This window comes from Dermacentor variabilis, chromosome 10 (assembly GCF_050947875.1).
Source record: "Dermacentor variabilis isolate Ectoservices chromosome 10, ASM5094787v1, whole genome shotgun sequence".
In the NCBI taxonomy this organism is placed as follows: domain Eukaryota; kingdom Metazoa; phylum Arthropoda; class Arachnida; order Ixodida; family Ixodidae; genus Dermacentor; species Dermacentor variabilis.
In genome coordinates, this window is record NC_134577.1 from 24767913 (window position 1) to 24793510 (window position 25598).

General features: G+C 43.4%; 2 protein-coding genes across 4 annotated transcripts in view; one reads left to right on the top strand and one right to left on the bottom strand.

The window, feature by feature from the left end:
• The first annotated feature begins 225 nt into the window (after positions 1–225).
• Positions 226–10650, top strand: LOC142560170 (trimeric intracellular cation channel type 1B.1). The gene is made up of 6 exons (XM_075672051.1): positions 226–462; positions 1812–1968; positions 2635–2819; positions 4390–4477; positions 5328–5739; positions 7801–10650. Exons 1-5 carry the CDS (start codon positions 342–344, stop codon positions 5629–5631), a joined length of 855 nt encoding a protein of 284 aa, XP_075528166.1. The 5' UTR covers positions 226–341; the 3' UTR covers positions 5632–5739; positions 7801–10650.
• Positions 10651–13511: 2861 nt separating this feature from the next.
• Positions 13512–25598, bottom strand: part of LOC142560171 (actin-binding protein IPP-like) — a 37630-nt gene continuing 25543 nt past the window's right edge. For all 3 annotated transcript variants that reach the window (XM_075672054.1, XM_075672052.1, XM_075672053.1), the window contains one exon: positions 13512–23772. In XM_075672054.1, coding sequence (XP_075528169.1) covers positions 23530–23772 — 243 coding nt within the window. In that variant the 3' untranslated portion in view covers positions 13512–23529. The remainder of the gene's footprint in view (positions 23773–25598) is intronic.

The window sequence follows — 25598 nt, forward strand, 5'->3', positions numbered from 1 at the left end:
ATCAGTTGAACACCTAAGAGAAGTAATAATAGTACAGCAGTGCACACGTAACGAATAAGTTTAATACTTATGTAAGGAACCGTTTCAATGTCTAACGGCTTCAACCGCGACATTTGAAGAACCGGTGGGTTTTTCACTCCCGTGATATCAGACTCCACGGTTATTCCTCTATTCAAATCGCTCTCCTGCTCTTTCCATCATCTTGTGCGCGTGCGCAATGGAGGAGAGAGGGTCCGGCGAGTAGCAGCCAGCCCCGCTGCGCGTTCTATTTACGATTTCCGTACGAATCCCGAACGGCGAGCGGGCGCTCCGGCACCCCCGAAGTTGCAAAGGACTTAAAAATGGATCCCGAAATGTTTCTCGATGTCGCCAACCAGGTGGCAAAGCTCAAAATGTACCCGTACTTCGACATTGCCCACTGTATAATCACCTGCCTGTACCTGCGCGAGGACTTAGGAGCCGGTAAGCGATAACCCCGGGTCTGGCCCAGCTCTTGTACCCTTGGGAGAACAATTCGGTAACAAACAAGCACTAAACAAAACGACCAAGGATCTCGAGAGGATGCTTTTCTAAGCCTCGCAGTAGACGATCGCGGCGCACTGTTTTCTCCTTCGCCTTGGCATGTGGCGCACGTCGGAAACTAAACACATTGCGGCAGGTTTTTCATTTTTGCTTTCGATCGCGACTGATGCCGTGACTCCCGCTGTGCGATTGTCGCTGAGTGTAGCGAATGTCGCGAGCTTTAAGTAAACTTTGGCGGAGCAGCGCGATCCTTTTTTGGGGGCCCCCTAAGTTCGCTCGTGCTTCACGAAAGCTCGCTCGCAGGCGTTCCTGCAGTGGAGCGTGATTGGCATATCGCTGTAGCGTGTCGCTTGAAAGCGTCTACCTGTCACAGTGAGCAGTCTTCACGCCTGAGAACACGCGTTAGACGTTCGAAGTAAAAAGAAAGTCGCTCGCTTGCATTGTTTTTGATCGCAGACAACGTCGACAACACAATGCCACCTTTGTAGCTGGACTAATAACTTTCTCTTGACATTAATTGATTCGGCTTTTACAGTGCGAGCTTTTCATGCATCCGACATGACCATATGTGTTAATTTTTATCTAATATATATGTTAACGATGTACAAGTTATCCTACAAATAGGTGCTGCTGTAGCATTACTTTATAGCGTCTTGTAAAATGAAAGCACGCCCAATCATCAGCAACAGCAAGTTCCACACCACCCTTTTAGATCCGTCATCTGACTCACCAGTGCTGCTCTTGCCTTTGTCTCTGCATACTGAAGCACTTTCTATTTTCTTTCCTCAAGCACTCGGGTGTGAACATGCAATGCTAAAGCTGATGCATTCACATTAATTCCTCAACCACATTCAATTGTGCAAAGGAAAACAAAATCACCGAAATACGCTGTCCAAACCGGTAGTGCCTTCATGCAGCGGCGCTGTGAATGTAATGGCATGTGATGGCTGGGCTGGGCGAGCCGAAGCACTCGAGAGGTACTGTCATTTAATACATCCAGCACTTGGACCAATGTCAGCAGTCTTGAATATTTGCCAATCCTTACTGACTAAATGCCAGCCACTGTCCGCCACCTTTATACATTTGTAGAAAGAATCATGGGTGTTGCTGCATATTGGGGTGCGTGCTTCCCAGCACTGAACAAGTCACAGCTGAGGAAATGGATGGAAAGCATAACAGCACCATCTGATTTTTCTGCTTTGTGCGATAGCACCACTAAATTGCTTCTACTACTGAGTTTAGCAAAAAAATCCAAGTTTCACCCCTCGGCTACATGGCACCTTGCACAGGTTCCCAGCTGTTCTCGAGGAAGCACCCAATGTCCTGCTGGATATCGAGCATGTTTTCCATTTTTGCTGGCGGGATCTTGTCAGCGTTTCTGCTGGGTGAGCCCGTCCTGGGAGCCCTCAAGAACAACCAGCAGATACTGCTTGCTACTGCAGTGTGGTACGTGCTACCAATGGTGCACAACAATTCTCTCTCTCTTAGATCTCCCTCCCTTTCTTTATTATTTTTGTACTGACAGTTGCATAATCCTCATACTGTGAGGGAAGATAGGAGAAGAGATTAAGCATTCAAGCTTTCACATGTTGGGAGTTTTAGTGAAAACTTAAACATTGCAGCAAAAGCAAGGATACTTTTTAGACACAATAGCATAGAACAGTTGCCCCTCAGATGTTTCTTTTAGGCAGTATGTGTTCATTGTTTGTCACTAATTTACACTGTCCCGCAATATTTAGGGCATTAATAAGCTGTGCCTCTTCAGATTATGTGCATTGCTTTAATGTAGATGTTTAGACCACAGACAAATTATTTTTATTCTAAATGATTATTGCACTTGGAGGTTAAGTGAGCTTAACGTTTTCACATTAGTACAAGTTTGCATGCACAAATTGGCTTCAGTGCAGTTAATATAAGAAACTGCAAAGATAAGCCACAAACTACACAGTTTTTATGTAGTTGCATGAATTAGCTGTACTTCGTGGTTTGAAACTCGCAACTAAAGTTTACAATACTTGCTGTTTAGCTGATACTGGCACCCACTAAGTGTAAGAATTATATTGTGGTGTTACTGCAGTTGCACTGTTCTTTTGTCTCACTGGCGCGCAACAGGTACGCCATCTTTTACTCGCCCTTTGACATCGTGTACAAGATATGCAAGTTTTTCCCCTGCAAGCTTGTGATTGCGCTGATGAAGGAGGTCACGAGGTGCAAGAAAGTTCACGACGGCGTCATGCATGCTGCCAAGATCTATCCCAACAGCTACCTCATCATGGTCATCATTGGCGTTGTCAAAGGTCAGGCATGTGCTTGCTTGGATAGGCTTGATGTGGTCGACTGCCATCATTCTTGCATGTACGGTAAAACATAAGTACCCAGATGTAAACAAGAATTGTGCTGAAGTCCCAATTCTTCACATTTGTGTCTGTGTCCTGTTCATGGAGACAGTGCAAATTAAACAAAAATTCAGCAGAGGGGACAGGATAAGTTCCAGCTGAAACTTGATTTGGAGTCATTGAATTTATAGGAAGCAAGTAGATGATGCAGGTAAAAAGAACCAAAAATGAAAGAAGGAGGCACACCAAAGAAAAAAAAAAGCAAGAAAAAGGGAAAGATACAGAACATGATTCAAGTGCAATCAGTATAGTATGCAAACTGACATTCTAACAACACTATTAGTGAACAGCTTAAACAGTGGCGAGTGTTCTTGTTTACAAAATTATACCTAACTGTTGCCATACTTTAAACAATGCATTGGCAAATGTGAATAAGAAATGCCTTTTAACCTATTACATAATGCTCACACAGGCACACATTGAGGCAGCACCCAACTGCCAAGTAACTTGTCCTGTCTCCATTTCTTTTGCCTCTTGTGTTTGCACTATCCACCTTGAATGCCTACCGACTGGCCCAGTTTGGTACCTTACCGCCTGTTCTTTCATGCTACCATCGGGACAATAGAGACGAATGCGTTTCCTTATTCACCAGTTCCCCACAGCTGCTATCACTGACAGCTGCAACACATTTTGCCATCATCGAAAAAGTGATAGCAAATTCTAGTCGTTCATACAGGACTACCTGAATCCTTGAGTGAGCTCTTAGATCTCATGGGTTTCACAAATCAGGATTTGCCAGCGCTAAACACCACACTCCACACTAGGTCACAGCATAAGTTGACAAACGCTGGTGAAAGAACATGGTGCTTATGTGACTCCCAGTTAAATCCAACACTGTAATTAATATGTAACTCAGAACCACTGAGTCATGGAGTGAATTACTTTAAATGAACAGTGGAAAACTCGAGCATCTTCCGAATCAACGAGTGGAAAACAATTTCCCCACCATGAAGCAAAGCTCCTGAACAACTAGTACATATTAGACTGTGACATTACTATACCTGAAGTGGATACTATTGCATTAGCTGAAGTTTACTGCCACCGTGGCATGAAGGATAAGGTTTGGCACAAAATATCTGTTGCCACCTGTACATAATAGGGTGCTTACAGAACCACTGTGCATCGCAAGATAACAGTCACCACTCAAGTGTTGATGGACTAAGTTTTGTCCGATATGAAATCCAAAAGAAGGATTAACAAATGCCATTCTGGGGTGAAGTGAAATAACAATATTACCATAACCAAATGTTCCTCATCAATTCTCTACATTTGAAGTACTATAAACTTTCACAGCATATGAAGCACTCCATTCTTCTTAGCTGAAAACAGGTTTGGGGGTGTTTCGCTGCAATGTTATTATGGAGAGTCTTAATTATACTTTTCACTGCATGTGTGTGTGATTGCTTTAAGAACTTGCAGGACACAGAGGTGACATTGAAGTTGCTTTCTGTTTCGCTGCTACAAATCACAGGTAACGGGTCATCATTTCTCAAAGTCTTCGAGCGGCTACTCCGCGGCTTCTGGACTCCAGGAGCCATGGAGATCATGCAGCCTAGCTTGTGAGTCTTTACAACCTGTCTTGCTGGTAGAACTCAGTTTCTGTGGAAACAGTCATGTTGATGAGGTGTAGCGAAAAGTCATAATTTTGTGCATGCTACTTCCATTGGTACAAACAAAGCCATTTTCATTTTCTTGAATAATGAATGGCAACTCAGCCTTTTAATGCACACAGTTTTGAGATATCACAATTCAGTAAGCTGCACTGGAACTTCTGCAAAGACTGTTTCATATCCACGTCAGGTGTGCACCTTTTCCACCTTCAACAACCTTTGAAAGTGTTGCCGACTAAATTACACAAGCTTTGTGGGCTCCACCAAAAGCCTATCTCGATGAAGCCAGTGGAGCTCATGGGTTTCAGTAGTCATTGCATTCAGCAAATTGCACATATGAAATGTATATAACCGAAGTTGTAATCATGGTCTTAAGACACTGAAATTTAGCCATTTTTATCAATTTTTATGGAAGTCAGAGTAAAAACTCCGCTATCACGAGCATTCTACTTTCAATCATTTAGACAAAACAAGTCATATTCAGGCTGGTTGGCACTTAATGGCTTCAGACATTTGGCAGATGGGCACCTAACGAGAGCATATATGAATTTCAAATACACTATTTGTATAGCAAGATTTCTGTCAGGCACAAGCTAAATACAGCATGGAAGCCTCACATTTTGCTTTTCAAGGCCACTGAACGCAATAAAAAGCTCATTACTATACCACACCTATCAGTTTGTTTGGTCAGTGCATCCTATTATCAAGCTCCAATGATCTTGTTACTCTTAGTGAGTGAATTGATTTTGTTACTGTTCTGATGACAGCTTATTTTTGTTGCTCACATCACCCTCTGCAGCGCTACAAAAGCATGTCTGGTGGCCTCAGTGATCTTTGTGCTGGACAAGAAAACGGAGTACGTCTCGGCACCACACGCGCTCGTCTACCTGGGCATCGTGGTGTTCCTGCTTTACTTCAAGCTGTCGGCCATGCTCCTGGGCATCCACGACCCGTTCCTGCCCTTTGAGAACCTCTTCTGTGCAGTCTTCCTGGGTGGTGTCTGGGATGCCTTGGGACGGGCACTCACTTCCAGCCGTGGAGGTGAGGGCAAGACGGATGCTGCCAAGAATGGAAAGTCCGAAGCCACCAAGAAAAAGGACTGACGTTGCGGCCCCTCCCAACTTGCTGCATGCCGTGTCCACTTCGAGACGTCACTGCTTCCTCCCTCTTTTTTCCAATTTCCTCCAGGGACACACCAGCGACAAAACAAGGCAAGTGCAATGGCTGAGGTCATCATATTTGCTCAGGTGGGGGCATGACTTTTCACCAGGGATATAGGAGCAACACAACCAGTTACACTGGAGTGTTGCTCGTAGACATCCCTCACTCACATGGGCAAAGAGATTGGAGAGGAAAGTCGGGGAAAGACAGTATAAACCACTTTGGTACTTTCTATTCTCAGTGCCACACTTCATCACTTGCTGAAAAGAGTGCCAGCATGCTTCATCAACAAGAGTGGCATTGTCGCCTAATTTCGCCATCCCGGTGCTCGAACGTGGAACAAGCCTTCAAAACTGTGGCCAGGTTGCTCACTGCGACTCTGGCGGCCACGTCAACAAAGCGTTGCAATATGACTGCTGCCCTCTTGAGGAGCAATTTGATTAAGGTCGCCAGACACCAGCTGAAATGCTTCTACGTCCATGACCGAGTGGGGTTTACTTGTCCCTCTTGGTCGGAAGCTCTCCTACCTATGGGGATAGGCAGCAGCGTCACACCTCCTCATAAAAACGTGACATTATAACACCAGGCGCACGCCTCGTACTGACAGGCAAGTTTTCTCCTGTGTGAATACCCCGTGAAGGTCTCAAATGTTTAGCAGTTGTAGGTGTCGTGTGCTCCTTCAGCTTTTGACATGTCTGTAGGCCACATGAGAAAGCTAACCTAACTTTACACAAACTCATATCTGCTTCAGATACCTGCATTGCAGTTGCCAGATGCTTCTTCAGCATTTTTAACTGCCATAATCTAGTCACATTAGCGACAAGCAGTTCTATTACAAAAGTCTTGCTTTTAATACTACAGTAACATCACCATTACTGAAAAGCTGAGTTTTAGGTTCGTAATGTAAAAATTATCGTCATAGTAAAAGTGATCCCAAAGCAGCAGCAACAGGTGACATTGGAGAAATGGCACCCAAAAGCTGCTACTACAGAAGCAAACATGGGCATCCATCTCGTAAAACAATGTGGCTATGATACAGTTAACCAGAAGCATACACCAATTACATCATATGCATACATTGTTTAATGTCACTGTGGGAAAAGAAATGATAAAAGGCTGTCAGAACAAAGCTTTAGTACCACTGCTGTTTCCCTGCTCGCCTTTGAGCTGCGCGTATGCTCACCATTGCAGCCAACGTAATTGTAATGTGAGAACAAGTCATAGCAATGAGTCATAGCAACAATTTGCTGCAAAATCCGGTTCTCACTATTTGACTGTGACACCAAGGCTCTGTTTCTATGGCACATTAAGCTGGAGCAATGAAAGTGGGAAACGGAAAACTTGCGAGCACAAGGTAGGTTTGGTTGACACAGGACAGGGTTGATTTATCATCATAGTAAATCACTGCAGGGTGAAGGCCTCTTCCATTGATCTCTAATTACCCCTGTCTTGCGCAGGCTGACCCTGCATATTATGCCTGAAAATGTTCCAATTTTATCACTCCAACTAGTTCACTGCCGTCCTTGAATGTGCTTTCTTTCCCTTGGCACCCAGTCTACAAGTCTAATAGACTGTCGTTTATGTGCCTTATGCATTATATGGCCAACTTCATTTTTTGCTCTTAACTAGAATATCAGCTATCCCTGTTTGCCCGCTAGGTACAAACTGTCTCCCATTCTCTTAATGTTGTGCCTAACATTTCAAACTTCCTTGGTTACCTCAGAGCTTCTGCCCCATTTGTTAGTACTGGTAGGATGAAATGATTGTACACTCTTCTTTTCAAGGATAGTGGTAAGCAGCTGACCACAACTTGATGTTGCATGGTAGTAACAGTGTTGATTACAGGTATTTGAAAGAAGTCTTTGCCCTACAGTAGACATAAGTTGTAGATTACGATAATCCGAGCACCATCAGCACAGTGAATGCCTTACAGATTGTGAGACCCGAGAAAATCTTGAAGTTCCAAGCTGTTTGTAGGCTGTACAACACTGTGTTGGTTACATTGTCCGACCAGACTGGAAATCTGATTAATAAACCAGACTCTGCTCCGAGACTGCGGAGATGTTCAGCTTTTTCTTGCACCCGTGTTGATCTCTCTCTGTCCTTTACAGGTTGTGTGTGTGTGTGCAAATGGGGTCTACCGCCGCAAGAGCGAGTTTTCTCCGCTGCCAAGTGCCGGACTCTTGTTGGAGAGAAGGGAGCTGGGGGAGTCTCGTTCTCAAGGAAGAATTGCAAGAGTGTGTGCCTTGTTTTGTGTTTGTTGGGTTCATTCTGTTGCCATCCTTTTCTGTGATTGTTGAATGCCCACCCACCCGGTGATTTGGACAAAGTTCCCACACAAACTTCCATTTTATTTACAACATTTTTTAATACCAGACGCAAGTAACATCTTTGTATCTTATTTCAAAGCCAGTACCACGCACTTCGTTGTGTCTCTTGCTTCAAGAACTGAAGGCGGTGGTTTTAAATGTCGCACTATCGTGTTGCCTACAGTTATTTTAGCATTTTTTTACCGAGTGGAGCATGTTCTAGGCTAGTCTGTTATAAAGGGCTGTATACTATGTCTACTTAACTAGCGTCTCCTCAAAATAAGCTCTCCTTGAGTGTGAAAAGTTGCGCTTCCTTTTTCCTATTCTGTCTGAGAATTTTGTTTTACACTTTCTAAACTGCATTTTACGCACAATGACGCATATGAAAATGTATTGTTTTTCAGTCTTGAGATTTACCTCTGGCATTCTGGTGACCATGTGGAGCAGCTACCTGGTGCTTAATATAATGTTAATATAACTTAAAGTATTCTCTAGGCTTGTTTTACCTCTAGGAAACCCCATCTTCCTGTACATTTATGAAAATGAGCCATTTTTAAAAGTAATATTTGCATTATAGCTGAATGTGCACACATGTGTGTGTATATATATATATGATATTGCATGTCACATATAGGGCACTGTGTAGTATACACCATATAAGATTCAAGTTAGGTTAACACATACTGCGTCAGTTTTACATGGGTATATTTCACAGCTTTTGAGATAAGCCATCAGAGCATGTGACTGGCGAGTGTGTTTTGGAGCGACACGACTGAATTAAAAGATTGAAGAATTAGCTGAAAATGTGCCAAAGCTATACCCCGAAAAGCTCAGACTGTGGCCTTTTGGGCACAACTGGCGAACCAGCGCGTCACGTTGCAGTGGGTCAGTAGTTACAACATTCTGCTGCTGCGCAGATGGTCATGGGTTCAACTTCCAACCTTAGGCCAAATTCTAATGGGGTGGCATGACAAAATGCAGGTCATGCATTGAGACTTTGGTGGCTGTTGAGGTTATCTGGTAGCCTTATTTTTTTGGGGGGGAGGGGGGGGGGGGATCTCTCATAGTTGAGGCATAGGTGTATGAGAAGTAAAAGTTCAGTCAGTCAGCGGTTGGCGGGCCACAGTCACGTTTGATAGGCAGCGACTAGGGATAGGATATGTGCCAGTACAAGAGTAAATGTGTTTGCTGGACACTCTGGTCGCAGTTCCAAATGAAGCAGGCTGCCACTCCGCACGGGGACAAGGGCGCCCATTTATAAACCAAACACGGCCATTTCACTGGTTAAAGAATTTGCACTGCAGATATGGTGTCAGATCTGTCAAAGCTGCCCCTCAGAGCTTGGTTTTCTGCCAGCATTGTGGTGGCAACAAAAGCCTCTGGGCTTTAATAAACAGGGCTGCAGTTCTTGGCTTTGCTGCAACGCATTCGCAAGCCCGGCTCTGTCCATTTTTAAGTCCTTTGAAAACATCAGCGACCACATAAAGTGCCAGCGCCGAGATGAACAAAAAAAGAGAGCAGAGCTATGCGAAAGCTTGTAATGAGAATTGCTCAAGTAACTGTTCAGCCATACTATAAGAAGATGAAGTTTATTCACCACTGGGTGGTGGTGGGTTTTTTTTCTTTAGTTATTTAGTCCATAAACGAGGACTTTGTTTACTGAATTCTTTACTGTCGGCTCAACAGTGAAAGTTCACAGAATAAATGATGATGTCCTATGGCACATGTAATTCTGTAATCCTCTTTGGCAGGATTTACAGCATTGAATGTCGTACAGATTATGTGTGAGGGGCATAACAAAGTCTGAAATAGCTGTTTTCTTCTCCCCTCGCCAAGTATATATTGTGTCCTTATGCTGATCTGGTCATTTAGCCTGAAGTGAATAAGACTATACACTTGTTCGAACAGTGTTCGAGATTTTGAAACTTGAATAGCTGGAGAGCTTAATGTATGCAATGTTATTTTATACTTGGAGATCAAGTCTGTAGACATGCACACTTGTTCAGCGAGATTTCCTTCGTATTGCAGTGTCTGATGAAGCACAGTTTGTCAATTATAGGGTGGCATGTGCAATACTTCACACACGCTGCATCTTCGGTCCAGATATTGGTCCAGATATTGCATTGAAATGTATAAGAAAAAAGTTGTGGTGCACTGTTACAATTAGCACTTGAAAACCGAGTGTGCTGGTATTGCCGTTTCATGTACTAGCACAGCCAATGATTTGATAGAGCACCATTCTAATGAGACCTGGCAGCAAGGTAGCGGCACTTTCCACTTTTTGTTGTCCGCAACCGTTTAATTAAACCAAGCAAAAAATTGTTGTGTTTTACTCCCATAGAGTCTGCCTTAGCATGAAAGATTGTGTGCATCAAATTTTAGCAGGACACAGCAGGCTTCCATACTGATGACAGTTCGCTTGCACAGTTGTAAGTTGACGCACTGCACACATGAAATAGGCTGAATGCAAAGTGCAGTGCTTAAGATGTTCCTCTGACAGGGAAAGTGTTGCTAGTCCTTCTTTCTTCTTGCTCCTTGTTATCCTTAAGATGTTTCAGACAAGGGACTGTTTTCTTTACGGATCACTTTTCAGGGTTGTAGGCATTGAGAAAGCCAATAAGAGGAATAAAATAAAAGACATTCACCTTCCTACCTATGGACATTGTTTTCATTCTCCTTTAAAGCTGGGAGCTGCTTAATACTGGCTTAAGCTTACCCAAGCCAAAAGAATGGTCAATCTCATATTTTTCATGCAGCTAGGTTATCTCTACAAAGATACAATATACTAGCACGACTTGTTACAGTTCTGATCTGACCAGTCGCTGGGGTAAGCGTAAGCTGGTACAACAAAGTTGGTTTTGCCCGAAAGGCGAAGCATCGATTGCGATAGCAAACTAGTGGACAGTTATACGAAGTAAGGATAGTAGTTTTATTGTCCATATAAACTTGTAAACATAGGCACACTAAATTAAGATGCATGGTGTCATGCACGCGCAAGCAAACATGAACACATCTGACTTGACGACCGCGTAAACTCTCTGTCAAAACACTTGCGTGTGGAAACGCGCCAGCAGCAGCGAGCAAAGTGACATTCGTGCTGTCTGCCGCTTCAATGAAAAGTGAGCGCCGAGAACACACAGCATGCACAAAGCTGTGTGTTCTGCCAACGTACCTAGACTCCATCCTCAATGCAGATCGCTCTTGAGGTACGGTAGGGAAAGCATGCGCAGCCGCCACAGGTGAAGTAGACCACCGCCCCCCCCCTCTCTCTCTCTCTTGGTCAAAAAGATAAATTTTAATAAATAAAAACCAATTATGTGTTAGCATTCTTAGGGTACTTTATGCACTTTCCAGTGGCTATGTAAAAGGGTAATTCCACAAGTTTTCGGCCTGACATCTAAAACTTGCAGCGATTTCAAAACGACCACTTCAGACACAGTTCCACCTCTCAGGAGGCCAGTGTACAAGTTCGAACTCAGCACGCGTTTGTCAGTAGCGAGCACTTTCCCGACAAGCACGAGGCATGCTAAGTTACAATAATGCTAAAAATAAAGTATTGAACCGTGATTAAGTTCCTTACCAAACAAGGGGTTTCTCCAAGTATTGACAAACAACGTTTGGATGGTGGGTACGCAGAAGCTTCCACTTCTTATTTCACCGTGAAGGAGTGGGCAAAACAGTTTCACCTAGGAAGAGAGAGCATCGAGGATGAGCCCCACAGTGGTCGACCCATGGAGGTGATGACTGAAGGAATTGTCTCTCTTGTTGAGAAGGAAGTGCTCAACGACCAGGAGGCTTAAGTTAAAAAAGATCACGGCACAGGTGGGACCTGCTGTAACGACCATGTTCCACATAATTCATAAGAAGCTTCACATGACAAAGGTCAGTGCAAGATGGGTGCCCTGAATCCTTTCTTCTGTGCAGAAGGAGCATCGTGTGGCCTGTTCTCTCAAGTTTTTAAGAGTTTTACGGTAGGAATGAGAGAAAAGTGCTGGAGTTTATTGTCACCAGGGATGAAACCATGGTTCTTTACTACGATCCCCTTTCCAAAAGAGAATTGATGGAATGGCGCAAACCAGGAGAAGCACCACCGAGAAAAGCCAAGGTGACTCAGTCGACCATGAAGCTCATGGCAACAATCTTTTGGGATTGCTGCGGGATTCTTTTGATCGACTTTCAAGAAAGAAATACTACAGTGAACTAACAGTATTATGCGCCACTTCTACACAAACTGCATGATGCATTAAACAAGAGGACGCGAGGGATTTTCCATCATGGTGTCCACCTGCTTCACAACAACATTCTAGTTCACGTGGCGAGTGTTACAAAGGCTGCAGCAAATGACTGTGGCTTCGACGAAATTGATCGCCCACTCTATAACCCAAAGCCCGCGCCCTTTTACTACCTCTTCTCAAGGCTGAAGAAAGATCTTCGAGGCAAAAAAAAATTTTCTTGATGATGAAGTGAAAAGTGCCGTCCACAGACATTTCAAAGACAAAACTCCAGACTATTCTTTGAAGGGCATATAGATGTTAATGCAGAGGTGTGAAAAATGCGTTGAAGTGAGGGAAATATTGAAAAGTGAAACAGTTGTATGATTCCCATCTCCATCAAAGATTGGCGAGTCAGGAAACTTGTGGAATTGCTTTCGCATGTACCTACGCACGTTTGCTTGTACATAACAGTTTTCCTGCCTTGCTGGGTCACTGGGTAGTTCATGGTCGAGTGGGCAGTGCATCGGCAGCTGTGCTGAGGTAACAGTTCGAGGCCAACCTTTGAACCAACTTGGGTTACCGAGTACTGTGGCAAGGTGTGCATGTGTGCCACTCTTGGAGTGCTGGGTATGTGCAGCTTGGTCTGCGCTAGTCTTCAATTAACCTCTTTGGCGCCAACTCGGGTGCACTGGGTTTGTGCCAGTAGGAGTGTGCCGCTCATTAGTGAACGTCTTGCGCCAACTTGAGTAGCTAGTTATGTACCGCTCTACAATGACGAAAAAGATCCCCTCAATTTATCAGATGCCGAGCGGAATTGAACCCACGTCACAAGGATTCCTTCAGAACAGCAGCCAGACGCATTAGCAGCCTGCACCACAAATGCACTGAGTATTTTCCACTTTTCAATTAATGCCTTTCGCGCCAACGCTTTATCATGCTGTGCCGTGAAAGCACTGGCTACGTGCCGCTCTTTTCGATGAACCTCTTGCCGCACTGAGGGTGTGACAAGCAAGGGGACAATTCTCAGCATCTGCAGGCACTGGCGCGCCACGCTTCTCGTCTTGGAGGCCACACGCAAACTTCTCAGCAGTGCTGTTGAAACTCCTTTTGCAACTAGAAATCATCCTTGCAACCTTCTTGGTTGACAAATGGTAATATAATAGATTTCTAAAAAAAAGCACTTGTCTACAGTGCGCTGAAATAAAGGTGATGATTATGATCATGACCATCCAAGTTATAGCATGACCCGTGCTTTCGAATGGTGTCGCAACGGTCTATGTGCAGTGAAGCAGCCGCAGGTTGAGGCTTTGTAAAAACCATTTATTAGACTATGTTTTATATTTTTTTTACAGTATAGCTTTTGTACTTTTTTTTTTTCATCCTCACAATACGCTTATACAAGCACACACAAAAAGGCAGTGCAAAATCACCCACATTTGTCTCTCTCTCAATGCAATGATGCAAGAACACACGAGAGATATGTTCGCTGGTCGCAGAAAATGAAAACAAGCACACAATAAAAAAAAACAAGGTGCTCACAAGGGCAATTTCAAAGGATTAATTATTCCTGGTGGATTGCTGTGGTCATTGTTGCTGGAAAGTTAATCATTTCGTCGATTTCCAACATAGCCCATACATTTCGAATCACGCCGAGACGTTATTTTGGTTATTCACTTTCACGGAACTATGCCGAAACTGGAAACAATTATTGAGAGAGTAAATTATACAATGCAGAATGATTTCCAGCAGCAATCAGCAAAAATGCATGCAACAGCGATCACATATTTCACCACGCATGCACTCTTACACAAAAGGTCCTGCAAACAAAACAAAAAGAAGTGTCACACGTATAGTCTCAGTCAAGTTTCTAAGCCACTCTGGAAATGATGGTATCTGTCATCAGATCTTGTAGCAGCACCCTGCAAATAAAAGGTACCACAGGTACATTCTCCAAAAACTTTGAAGCCACTTTACAAGTGACAGCATCTGACACCGAGTTTTGTTTCAAGGCTCTGGAAACAGGAACTGTCACCAATACAGTCGCTGTCAAAAGTTCCGAGGCCAGTTTGCAAGTGAAAGTATTTCACCTGGTCTTGTTTTAGGGCTCCTACAGCATGCTTGGCACTACGAACCTCATGAGAGTGGTGAAGCGGCTGTAATTTTTCAACGCATAGCAGGGAAAGAGAAAAGTCCTAAAGAGCACCAGTATGTGGCCCGATGGAAAGTCTGAAAACGCATGCAGCAGAACTGCCCGCTTCAGGTAACAGCCGGTATGATCGGTTTTTCATCGATGCTGCCACTTGCCAATTCAAGCTTCTGCCCAGCCCATGTTTGCATTTTGAAGCCCTGGCTGAACGAACAAATAAAGAGCAATGTTGCACAAACAGTATTCAATTACACAAACCAAATCTGAAGCCAAAGAAAAAAATTAGTGAATTGAACATCTGAGCTTTGTACCTGGAACTTCAGCGAAAAGGAAACGGCTACTTTTCTACTTTATACTATTCCCATTTAGCATTTAAATTTAATGTAATAGTTTTACGTATAATGCTGCTATTTGCGCAGTGTTTCAAAATTTTCACAAGACATCCCAATTTTGCTGCTCTTTCATTTCGCGGTATGGACAACTTTTCACAGCAAATTTAGTGCCACTCACCTACATTCCTGCCCAATTTGCTTTTCTTACACAAAGAAGGCGGTGCCTTAGCACAAATTGCAGTAGCTTCAAAAATTTCAGGTAAAACTATACCATCAGCATAAATTGAAACCCAGACATAAAAAGAAACATATATATGTATTTTCCATTGGTGCTTCAAAACATGACATAAAATCCCTAAATTGTCTGTTTAAAATCATGAAGTAGCACCCAGAGCTGTGCCAGATCCTAATTTGTGCCCATACAACAAATCAGGAAGAACATGAAATTGCAGGTGCGTCCCAGTGAATTTTATGGCAAAGCCGTTTAGGGGGATTTCCCGAATGGTTTTCACGAAGCAGCAGTGAAAGCAGACTGTGATGTGTGGCAGTGGTTTCAAATGTCGGAGCAGCCAGCAACTCAGTCCTGCCAGGCCGCTGGAACGCACAGCCAGACATCGACACCAGCAGAGTCGGCAAAGCATGCTGGAATGTGCAGTGGACGTAACGGAGGAACATGTAATGGAGGTAACCGAACGTTGCAATAGATCCCCCTTCAACTGCATTATAACAAGGTTTTATTGTAGCCAAAGAACTGCAGTGCATCCAGTGAAGCATTCGCAAAGTGGCAAAACAGACGCCTAGGACTTCCTGAGGGTACGAGAGCTCCCTTGTACAGCGTTGCTACCCTTGATGTACAAGTAGCTCAGAATGGCATATGCATCTTCAAATTTCTTAAGGTTTTGTTTTATTTTTCTTATTTTTTTTCTTGTTACTGTGTTTCAATTTATGTTGATGGTAGGCTTATGTGGGCAACGAAACATTTTGGCATGCACTGGAGAAATGATTAGGGGAAAGAGGGTTTTCATGCCACAGAGGGTGAGAGGTGTTAGCTGTAGACTGGGAGACAAGAAGATTTTCAGTGTTTTGTTTGTTTCCATTTTGAATTCAGAGAAGAGGGGAAGGCCCAACTGCAACAATTTTAACATAAAACGACCTCTAAATGACCAGCATTATATCCAAGCCCAGCATATATTACTTCTGGTTAACCCTCCGAGGGTCCTTATGGTGCTGTCTGTACTTATGGTGCTGTTTGTATGATTGAAATGCTGTTGCCCAGCAAGTGCTGCTGCCTTGTGTGGACACAAGGAATCCCCCCCGGTAGTCTCTTGGTATTCATTGCACGGCTTCTTTATGCTGGCATTTTAGTGAGCACTCGTGCACCCGGGCGTACGAGGTACCCGCGGCGTTTAGTTTTGGTTTCTTCTCACGGGCTGTTTCCGTTCGTTGTGCTCATAAAAACTGACGTCTATCTGGTTTCTAATCTCTCAAAGTGTCACCGCTAAATGCTCGCTCATCTGTTGCTCACAGGAGTAAGCTGGTATATACAAATGATGCTGCCATGCCTGCGTTCCTTTTCTGAAGACTCGACTCGCAGAAACGGATTGCCCCTCGTTGGCGATGGAACGAAGGATGACTGCAGGTTTCTAATTCTCTCAGGTTTCCTGACGGGCCGTACAACCATAACCATAGTTTTTTTGTGTTCGCTCACATGCTGCAAGTGAGTCGAGCCACAATACCTTTGATGCAGACTATTATGCAAGTGCCATATCAGAATTTATCCGTTTCAGTGTATCTGCTTTTGATTCTTATAATTATGGAAGACCATATTTATACATGCATAAACAATGCATGTTTACTTACAGAATTTTTTTTTTTCACTTTACGGTCACTCCAGAAAAATTGCGGTAAATTTTAATTTGACCCAGAGGGGTCACATTTAGTGAAAAAAATTGGCCCTTGAAGAGCTAAAGTAATTTATTCTCTTTGTTTATGACCCTAATGGGACTTGTTAACACTACAAAGCCAACAAAAGCTAGAGGAGCCATACCTTTTAGTACAAATCAGATTACCATAATCAGGAACTGCAAGTTTTTCTTTTTCCCTTCCCTGCTAAAATTCTCTGGCTCTAGGTTTTCAACAACTCTCCTCATTTACCTTTACGTTTGCTTGGACCTGCTATGTCTTCTGGTGGTGCAGCCTTCCTCATCGCTATTATTTCTGCAGTTAATTTTACTGAAGGAGCAAATCAAGTAGAAAGTGTGTCATGGATATAAAGTGCATTGTGTTGTTCAACAGTATTACAGCAAACTTTCAAACACCAGCTAAAACGAGAATAGTTAGGGTACATCGAAAATAACATCTCAAGTTTGACAATACAAATATTCTAACCATTTACACAAACTCGGGCATAACCATGCTGCTGTACTTAAAAGCCTAGACACTGATTATAATATAGTTATTGGCTAAATAAAGTGCTTAACCTGCACAGTGGTATTCTCAAGTTGCACTAAAATAGTTTTGTGTTTGTTTTTGTTTTAGAAGAGATCACCTCACATAGAAGACCACAAACCATATAGCGCACTATTTATAGAATGCAAGTATAATCACCGGTACCACATAGAAACACACACAAAAGAAAGATCCTGTCTACTTTTTTATACAAATTCCTGTAGCATACATGACCCTTAAAATAATGCATTCCATTAAAAATACCAAAAGTGACGACTCATTCCAATATACTCGATTTACTACTGACAGTCAGCATACTGCAACATGGTGTGCAATCATGTGTTTCAAAAAGCTAACTGTCCACTTGCCTACACGTGATTGGTCAGAATTATGCTTTTGCTGACAAAAGCATTATTCTGACAAATCAAGAGAGAGCAGGTGAACAGTTTGCTTTCTGAGCCATTATAAGATCGCAACCAAGAGCTCATCGACTCCTAGATTTCAGAATGAATACTGCAGCCATCAAAACGAACTTGAAACGCAGATACAGGCATAGAGACTGCTAGGCAGTACAGCATTACAAGTCATAGCACTGTATCCAAATTAGTGTGTGTGTTCATGTGTGTATTTACGCACGTGCAAGCATTTTTATGCTTCAAAATTCTGGAATCGTGCGTATCCAAGCTGCGCCCATCTTGCATTGCAGTTGCACCAAGGCCATTCATGCACCTTCCATAAGAGGAAACCCTAGCTTTCTTTTGCACATGTGAAATGTACAACTGACTATGTCTGGCAATTGCTGAACATGCTTGAGTTACATTTATTGGACTTAAAATAAAATGCCGAATTTTAGCTACTGTTGGCAGCTTGAAGCATAAAGCTTGAACAACTCCGTAGCTCTGCAATAAAAACATCCCAACGCAGCAAAATGCATCTGGTAGACTCTCTTAAGTGGGCAAATTTGATATATTAGACATGACACAAGACTATACTTTGCAACTACAGCCTCTGCAAATCTTGTGTGACAATAATGATTTTACTGTAGAATGAGAAGGTGCACCATTTTATGTGGTCTGTCAGCTTCACTTTAATTACAAAACCAGTTTCTGATGCAAGGTTAAGAAGCGCAAAGAGATTTTTTATTTTAGGTTTCTCATTTTCAGCCTTTTTCACAAAACATTAAGCCTAAGTAAACAAAATTTAAAAAAAACTCCCCGTCTTATTAGATTTGGGGGTATTCTCTTAAATGCAACAAAGTTCAAACTGGTCTAGCACTTGTTTCACTTCAATTGGATAGGAAGAATCGGAGTTGGAACCAAGCTAAACCTTCCATTTAAGCCATTTTTTTTTTCTTTTCACAAGCAAAGAAGTACATAAACATTTGCGAGCAGCAACAGACATAACAAAATACACAAGCAAATAGGCTGCACAACAACCTAACCCGGATACCGTGCACCTGTTTATACGAAATACTGTATTGTTATAGCAAAGCCGGAAACTTGCCACTCAGAACAAGTCGTTACAACGAAGAAATAAAAAACGCACACACAAATGTAGTGAAGTGTTTTTCAGCTCTTTTAGCAAGTGTCACCAAGCCGTCATACCTTAAATGCTTCTGAAGCATGCTCACGAGAATTTCACATAACTGTAGTGATCATAAAAAAAAAATGACATCAGCAGAGTGAACAAGCAAGACCCAAACATGCCATGCCAAAACAGAAACAGACCACTATCGAGCGCAGCCAGCCATTTCATTGGTTATATGAGGAAGACGGCGTTTGCAGACACTGGCTGACAAGACAAAGTGCTACCACATAAAGATGTACAGAATTAACTATGAAAGCTGCCCACAGCATAACACACAAGGGAAAGGCAAGACACATTCTTGGAGTCATCACATGTTTTAGTTTGCATTGATATATGCTTTGCCTTGGCAAAAACCATCACAGAGAGACTAGAAAAATACACTGAAACTTGCACACCCTTAGACTGCAACAAATTACGCCCTATAGGGCATAATTTTGTCACAAAAGATTGCATGTTTAGGTGGAGATTTACCCTTTGTTTAATTTGTCAAATTGCACCTTTGTGTGACAAATTTGCACCCTAAAAGGTGCAAAGTACAATAAATCACATTACAATCACCATCAATCATAGCTTTTGAGCATTTCCTTCCTTTCCCACTGTGTATAGGCTAGCTATTTACCTATCAGAAGCTCTTTGAGAAGCTTAAGATGTGCATGGCATGCACGATAGGAGAGGCAGTGAGTTTTACATAATAACGGAAGCACACACAAGATTGATGAAGACTACTGTTGTGTGACAAAATTACACCCTGAAAGACATACGATTTTACAGAGGATAAGGCAAACAGAAGTTGAATTGGGGGCTCAAACATAAAATGCTTGGCAAAGCTTGGGTGAAGAAGCCTTCGCAGCAAGAGGAGGCAGTTAGTGCTGGGTAAATATCCAGCAAAATAATGCATCAACCCTGAAAGCAACATTGTTATTCAACACACTGCTGACATGTTATGCAATGAAAGTAGAAAGGTCAGAAATAGAAACACAGTTCCAACACACAAGTCTAGGACAACAGTGATGATCAAGATAAAGATAAAATCCACATATCACAAGCAGAATTCAACCATATGTTTCCGAGACACTATCGTAAAATCTCAAGATGCCCCACCCCCGAAAAGATAAGCCACCCCCGACTAAGCTCCCGGCATAAAAAAAACTGAAAGTTACCCGCCTGACAGTTACTCACCGCACTGAAAGTTAGCCCACCTCATATTTTCACTCGATTTTCTCTCAATTTAGGTGAGCTGTCTCTCGGGATTTTACGCTAAATGACCAAGGTATGCTTGTAGGTCACATGGGGTGGTACATACGAGGTGGTGACATCAGGAAACTTGTCAAGTGACACAGTGAGAAGTTGGCTTCCTCGAAGCAAGCAAAATTCAGACAGACAGACTAGGCATATGGTCACCACCATGCCACAAGAGTACATAACAGAACATCAGAAAAAAGGTAAAATGTGCTCTGGATTTGGTTACAACTGCACAGAAGATAAGACCGTTTTGTTCAATATATTCAAAAACATCTCTTATTGCACAATATGCAAGCACTCTTGTACAATAATATTATTTTTTTTTTGCAACATTGTCAGAATTGGTGCTGCCAGTAGCGAAATACGTGTTTCCTGCATTCATGAGCATCACCTGAATTCATATATTTTGTACAAGCTCTGTAAAGTGAACCACGTGAATCTCTAACCACGTTATACAACCTTGCCATCCTTCTAGAAACCTCACCGGGTAAAGCATTCATCATTAATTCACCATTCCTTAAAGCAATCATTGGGTGCACGCTTTCCTAAGCACCTTCCGTCTCTACACTGCATAAAGCCATCTGCCAAAACCTTCACTCTAGCTCTTGACTAACTGCATCATGGCAATCTCCAGGACTTGGTCCATCACACTGCATACTGACTGGAGTGTGCTGCCTGCTCAAGACAGTGCACCTAAATCACTTCACCATTGAGTGGTGGCCATTTCGAACAATGCATAAACAGCAGCGACAACACTGTTCACTTCCATTATTTCAAAACCTTTAGGTTAATTAGACCTCTTAGCTGAACTTTCAAAGCTCTCAAAAGGTGCTTGTATTTTATAAATGTTTCTTTTCATTCAAATGTCAGATCGTTTGGGCCAACCTGTCACGTCCTGCCAAGCTTTAACTAATGAATGTTAACTATTTCTAATACAATTAACCAAAAGTAGAAAACGAGTTTTTCGTTTTAAGGTACTCTGCTATTCTGGGAGACTCCTCACGAAAGAAGTCAAAAACCACAAGCTTTCTAAATCCATCCTTCTGAAAGCAGAAGAGGCACCCACAATGTTGAAACTGACTTCATAGTTGACTGTTAGCGAAAAAATAAACTCCATGTTAAGGCATAAACTGTGAGAGCAGGCCAGAAAGAAGCCAGGTGACATAACGTACACCACCATTTGTGTTGCACACTGAATCTGATTGGATAATGCTCTTTTGCTATCGAATCAGCAATATCACTATGGAAATTTCGGATATGTTTAAGTGCACCTTGCGCCGAGCGATAACATTGAAACAATGGTCAGATGTCGAAAAATGGTCACTGGAAATATGTGAATTAGTCATGTATGCCACATGATGTGCATTTTCAGACATGGCCCCCGTTGAATGGTGCTTCAACCAATTCCCCTACACACAAATGCTGTTTTCCCATAAGCCCAAAACAAGATAACACAATCTGTTGCAATCTTTCAACGCAGTCACTCTTCAGAGCATTCCGCCTTATCACACTGGCTGCTTTTCAAATCACTTCACTAAAAACATGTCAGAGCCCAACTCCCATCTTCACAAACATGCCAACTTGACACGCCTCCTAAGCTTATCCAAGCAAGGTAATCACTACGTTTAAATAAAACTCATCAATTCACGTGACAAGGGGTTGTTTGAGAAACCCATTTCCACGCCAGCACAGAAAAACGCCTCATTACAAGGGCAGCACTGCCCCTCAAGTGAATTAGTCACTGCATTAAATAAATTAATACTCTTCGATTGTTCCTGTAACAAAAGGATGTTTGAGAAATGCACCTTCAAGTAGGCATAGGAATTGCCAATGCAAGATCTGCTTTACATTCAATTTAGTTAAAAAGAAGTATCAAGATAAGGCATGTATGTGAAAATCTGGTGTGGCATTCTTTCATGAGCGACATCCACCTGTAACTATGCTTTGTCTCACAGTCAACTCTTGGGAAATGTGAAACCAATACACAAATACATGGGACAATCAGTTCCAATAATTTAACACCCTGCATTTCGCATTTGTAAGCACTTGTGTTGGGCATATGAATTCGAACAAACCTTTGAAGCACAACCACTAGTTCAGAACACACGCACAATAACACTAAAGCACAGTCTTGATGCAAGCGACTTCAACCACACGTCGCTTGCACACGTGGGCTTCTTTTGGCACAAGCATCTCTCACTACTCAGAACGTGTTTAATTAGGGAGTTTCAGCTTGTCCATAAACATATTGCCCTTCGAAGAATAGATGTAAACGTGAGTGGTAACATTGGTACCGCCATCAAGTGGCGCAGAGCTTAAAATCGAGGCCACACAGCCATTATTGCACTAACTGCGTATGTTCTACTTAACCACTGGTGTAAATTTTAAGCAACGACTTGCTCATTATCACGTGGCCTTATTTATTTTTCTGAGAAAGTGCACCTATGTAACACAAAAATGCATTTTATGCATTTTTGTTTGATAAGGCATCACAGGATGTCATTACCAGCATTGGTGCTGCAGTTGATGTCTCCGGTAACTAAGTTTTCAGTGAAGTTTAATATGTCTCCAGACAAACTAAAACTCTCTATTCTGACTTTTCTCTTTACACATATTTTCATGTACATGAACATATGCTGCAACATTCACTGCTTGCACATCAGCTGCTGCTCAACTCTTTCACATCAGAGTTGCAAGACCATCTCATTCTGCCACACGTCTCGCTAGCTTTCTTTTCAGGCTTTCGCATCACAAAAATAAAAAGGCAAGGACGACCAAGACACTCTTCTGGCAACATCAAAGTTCTGGGCCTACTGTTCGACCAGCACCACTTCATTCAAGACAAGGATACCATTTTTTAGCATACAGGTCAAAAATGCAAGGCAATGCCCATCAGGAGAAGCCATGAACATGCACAAGACAATAGGTTACGTTTAAAACATAGCTGCCGTGACGTTTTCCCAGCACCTGCGATTGCTTTCAGTGCCTGAAGTACGCAAGAACATAGCTTTTGAGATTGGCTTCCATTAACATGCGGGAGAAGATGCGGAAAGGGGGGGGGGGGGGTGTTGTGATGTGTACACGACCAGCAACATCATTCGATTTTCCCACTCTTTGTTTCTTGCTCAGGTGGTGACGGGATGCCACTCAACCGGAGGATGGGGCAGGAGACTCTGAGGTGCAAATGCCAGTAGGAGAATTAACCTGTACACAGTGTTCACCCTTGAATCAAACAGCTGCCTGCTTGGGCAGCAAGAGAACTTAGCTTATTTCAAGATTCCCACATTTCAAAAAGCTCCCATGAATGGCTGTGCAGGGAGCAAACTAAGCTTTAAGCACTTGCTTAGGTTTGCAGCAGAAGAGAAAGAGAGCAAAACAAATACACGTCTGTAACAGAAGCGCTCAGCAGATATGGCTGCTTCTACCGTGACCAACAAGCAGGCATAACAAACAAAAGGAGCAAACAGCAACACAAAAGGAAATGATAGTGAGGGAGACAGTTGAGAAGGAAGTGAAGTCCATAGTTTCTTGCTGGGTCGCTCACGACTGCTCGTAGCAGCGCTCATACGACAACGGCGGCAGCATAGCAGCGGCTGAGCGGCATGGGAGTTGCCTTGGACCACATGCTGACCTCAGGGTCGTAGGTCTCAGCTGTCTCCAGTGTGAGCGGAGGCCCACTGACTGCGAAGGGCCGCTCGTAACCTGAGGGACGTCGACCGCCCATCACATGAAGGCGGCCATTGACGCCCACCACGGATGCACCCACGCGTGCCATACTCATTTGGGGGAGCTCCGTCCAACGGTTCTGCAAAGTGGATAAAAAAGACAATTATAAGTAGGGTTCCGTGTTTTATTGCAACAGCGATTATATGGACATTCCAGGCACATTTCTGCCGTCGGCGTTGCCACGAGGTCCCATATAAAATCCAAGAGCGATAAAATCGTCGCCGCACACTGTATGTTGTATGTGAAAGTGAAAGCGTGCAAAGGTGAGCTGGTGAACGCGGCTCAATCTCACGTGCCCAAGCGAGGAAGGTGGGGCAGAAGCGCGCCCTATTTTCTTGCTCACCAGGCACGGGGGTGAGCCAAGAGAGGGGGCGTTCTCGCGCTGCTGCCGCTTAAAGGGCCCCTCACCAGGCTCCATAGCAAATTTTGGTTATACACTGTAAGTTGTTACGTGTCCTCTAGGGAGTGTTCTGCCACAAAAAAATTTTTCAAATCGGCTCATTAATAGCCGAGAAAGAAATATTTCAGTGCCGCGAACCCACGATTTCAGCAGGCAGGCTCCATTGCCAAGCAAGACACTCTCTCCACTCCCCCCGTCTAGCCTTTGCAAGCGAAATTCCTTCCCTGCGTTCTCCCATACCAGACCTCGAGGATCGCGTGACGCATACGTCACATGCCCTGCCTTCATTTTTTTTCTCCTCAGTTTCTTTTTTCCTGCACTACGCATTTTCGCTGACCGCACCGCACGCAAGCTGTTGTCTAGTTCGCGCAGCGCACGATTTTGCGCGTTGTGCACAAGGAAACATGACTAGCGGTATAACTCAGTGCTACACAAATACTGAGGCAGAACAAGCGGATCGCAGAGCATGATCACGCGCTGGAAGACTGTAGAAAATGGCATAGTTTCGGTACCTGTGCACATGACCTGACAAAGCGGAAGTACATCCCTCTTTCTTTGGTGCAAAGTAAGACAAAAAACACGCATACATTCCGTTTGCGTGTTTTATTATTTCCTTCAACTTCAATTCGTAAATTCAAGCAACAGATCGCACAGATGACAGATGTTGTCTTGAATAATTCTCATAGCCACGTGTCACCACGAGTGACGTCACACTGTGGACACGATTACGTAGGCGCAGGGGCACGATTACGTCACCTTCCAGCTTGGAGCGCGTCGGCCGCGAGTGAAGAGGGAAACGGCGTTCGGATTGAAATTTCAGATCTTTCCGCGGGGCGTAGCGCTGTAATATTTTGCAGACACGATTGTTATCGCGCAATGTATGCCCTGCGCTTGTCAGCCCAAAATGGCCAGGCCTGGTGAGGGGCCCTTTAGTGCACGGTGGTGCGAGAGCCATATATTGAAAGCGATCTGTGATGTGGCCAAAGTGCATGCCTGCGCGGACCTCATCTTCAAAATGATCTGCGATGTTTGAAGAGTGCGCGTAGTGCCGGTAGCTTCGTATGCACTGTGCTTTCGACGTTTCGTTCACGTGGAAGCGAAAGATGCACAGAGGCCAATTCATTCGCGGCTCCTGCCGAGATTCCTTGATCCATTGTTCTGATAGAGCAAGATGTGTTCATCCTTACCTGTGCGAGTGCGACACTGTGCTTGTCAATTTAGTTAGTAAGCAAATGTTTACAAGTTTATACGGCCGATAAACATACTACCCTTACTTCATATAGCTATCTTATAAGTTGCTATTGCAATCGATGCTTTGTCTTTCAGGCGAAACTGCAAATTTTTTGGTATTTACTTTTCTTCATATTCAAGGGTTATTTGGTTATTAGAAGAAAAGGCACTATTTCAGTACAGTGAGCATCGCGGGCGGCTGCTGATGGAGGAGAGAGAAATGAACGAACTGCGCTGTAGCGAGCTGGTCGGGCGTTGTCAGGCGCTCCGCATAC

Bases quoted from the DNA above. Each gene is read 5' to 3' on its own strand.
- LOC142560170 (XM_075672051.1), top strand. From the start codon at position 342: ATGGATCCCGAAATGTTTCTCGATGTCGCCAACCAGGTGGCAAAGCTC. The intron at 1,969-2,634 runs GTACGTGCTACC...GGCGCGCAACAG, and splicing joins CTGCTTGCTACTGCAGTGTG to GTACGCCATCTTTTACTCGC. The intron at 2,820-4,389 runs GTCAGGCATGTG...TACAAATCACAG, and splicing joins CATCATTGGCGTTGTCAAAG to GTAACGGGTCATCATTTCTC.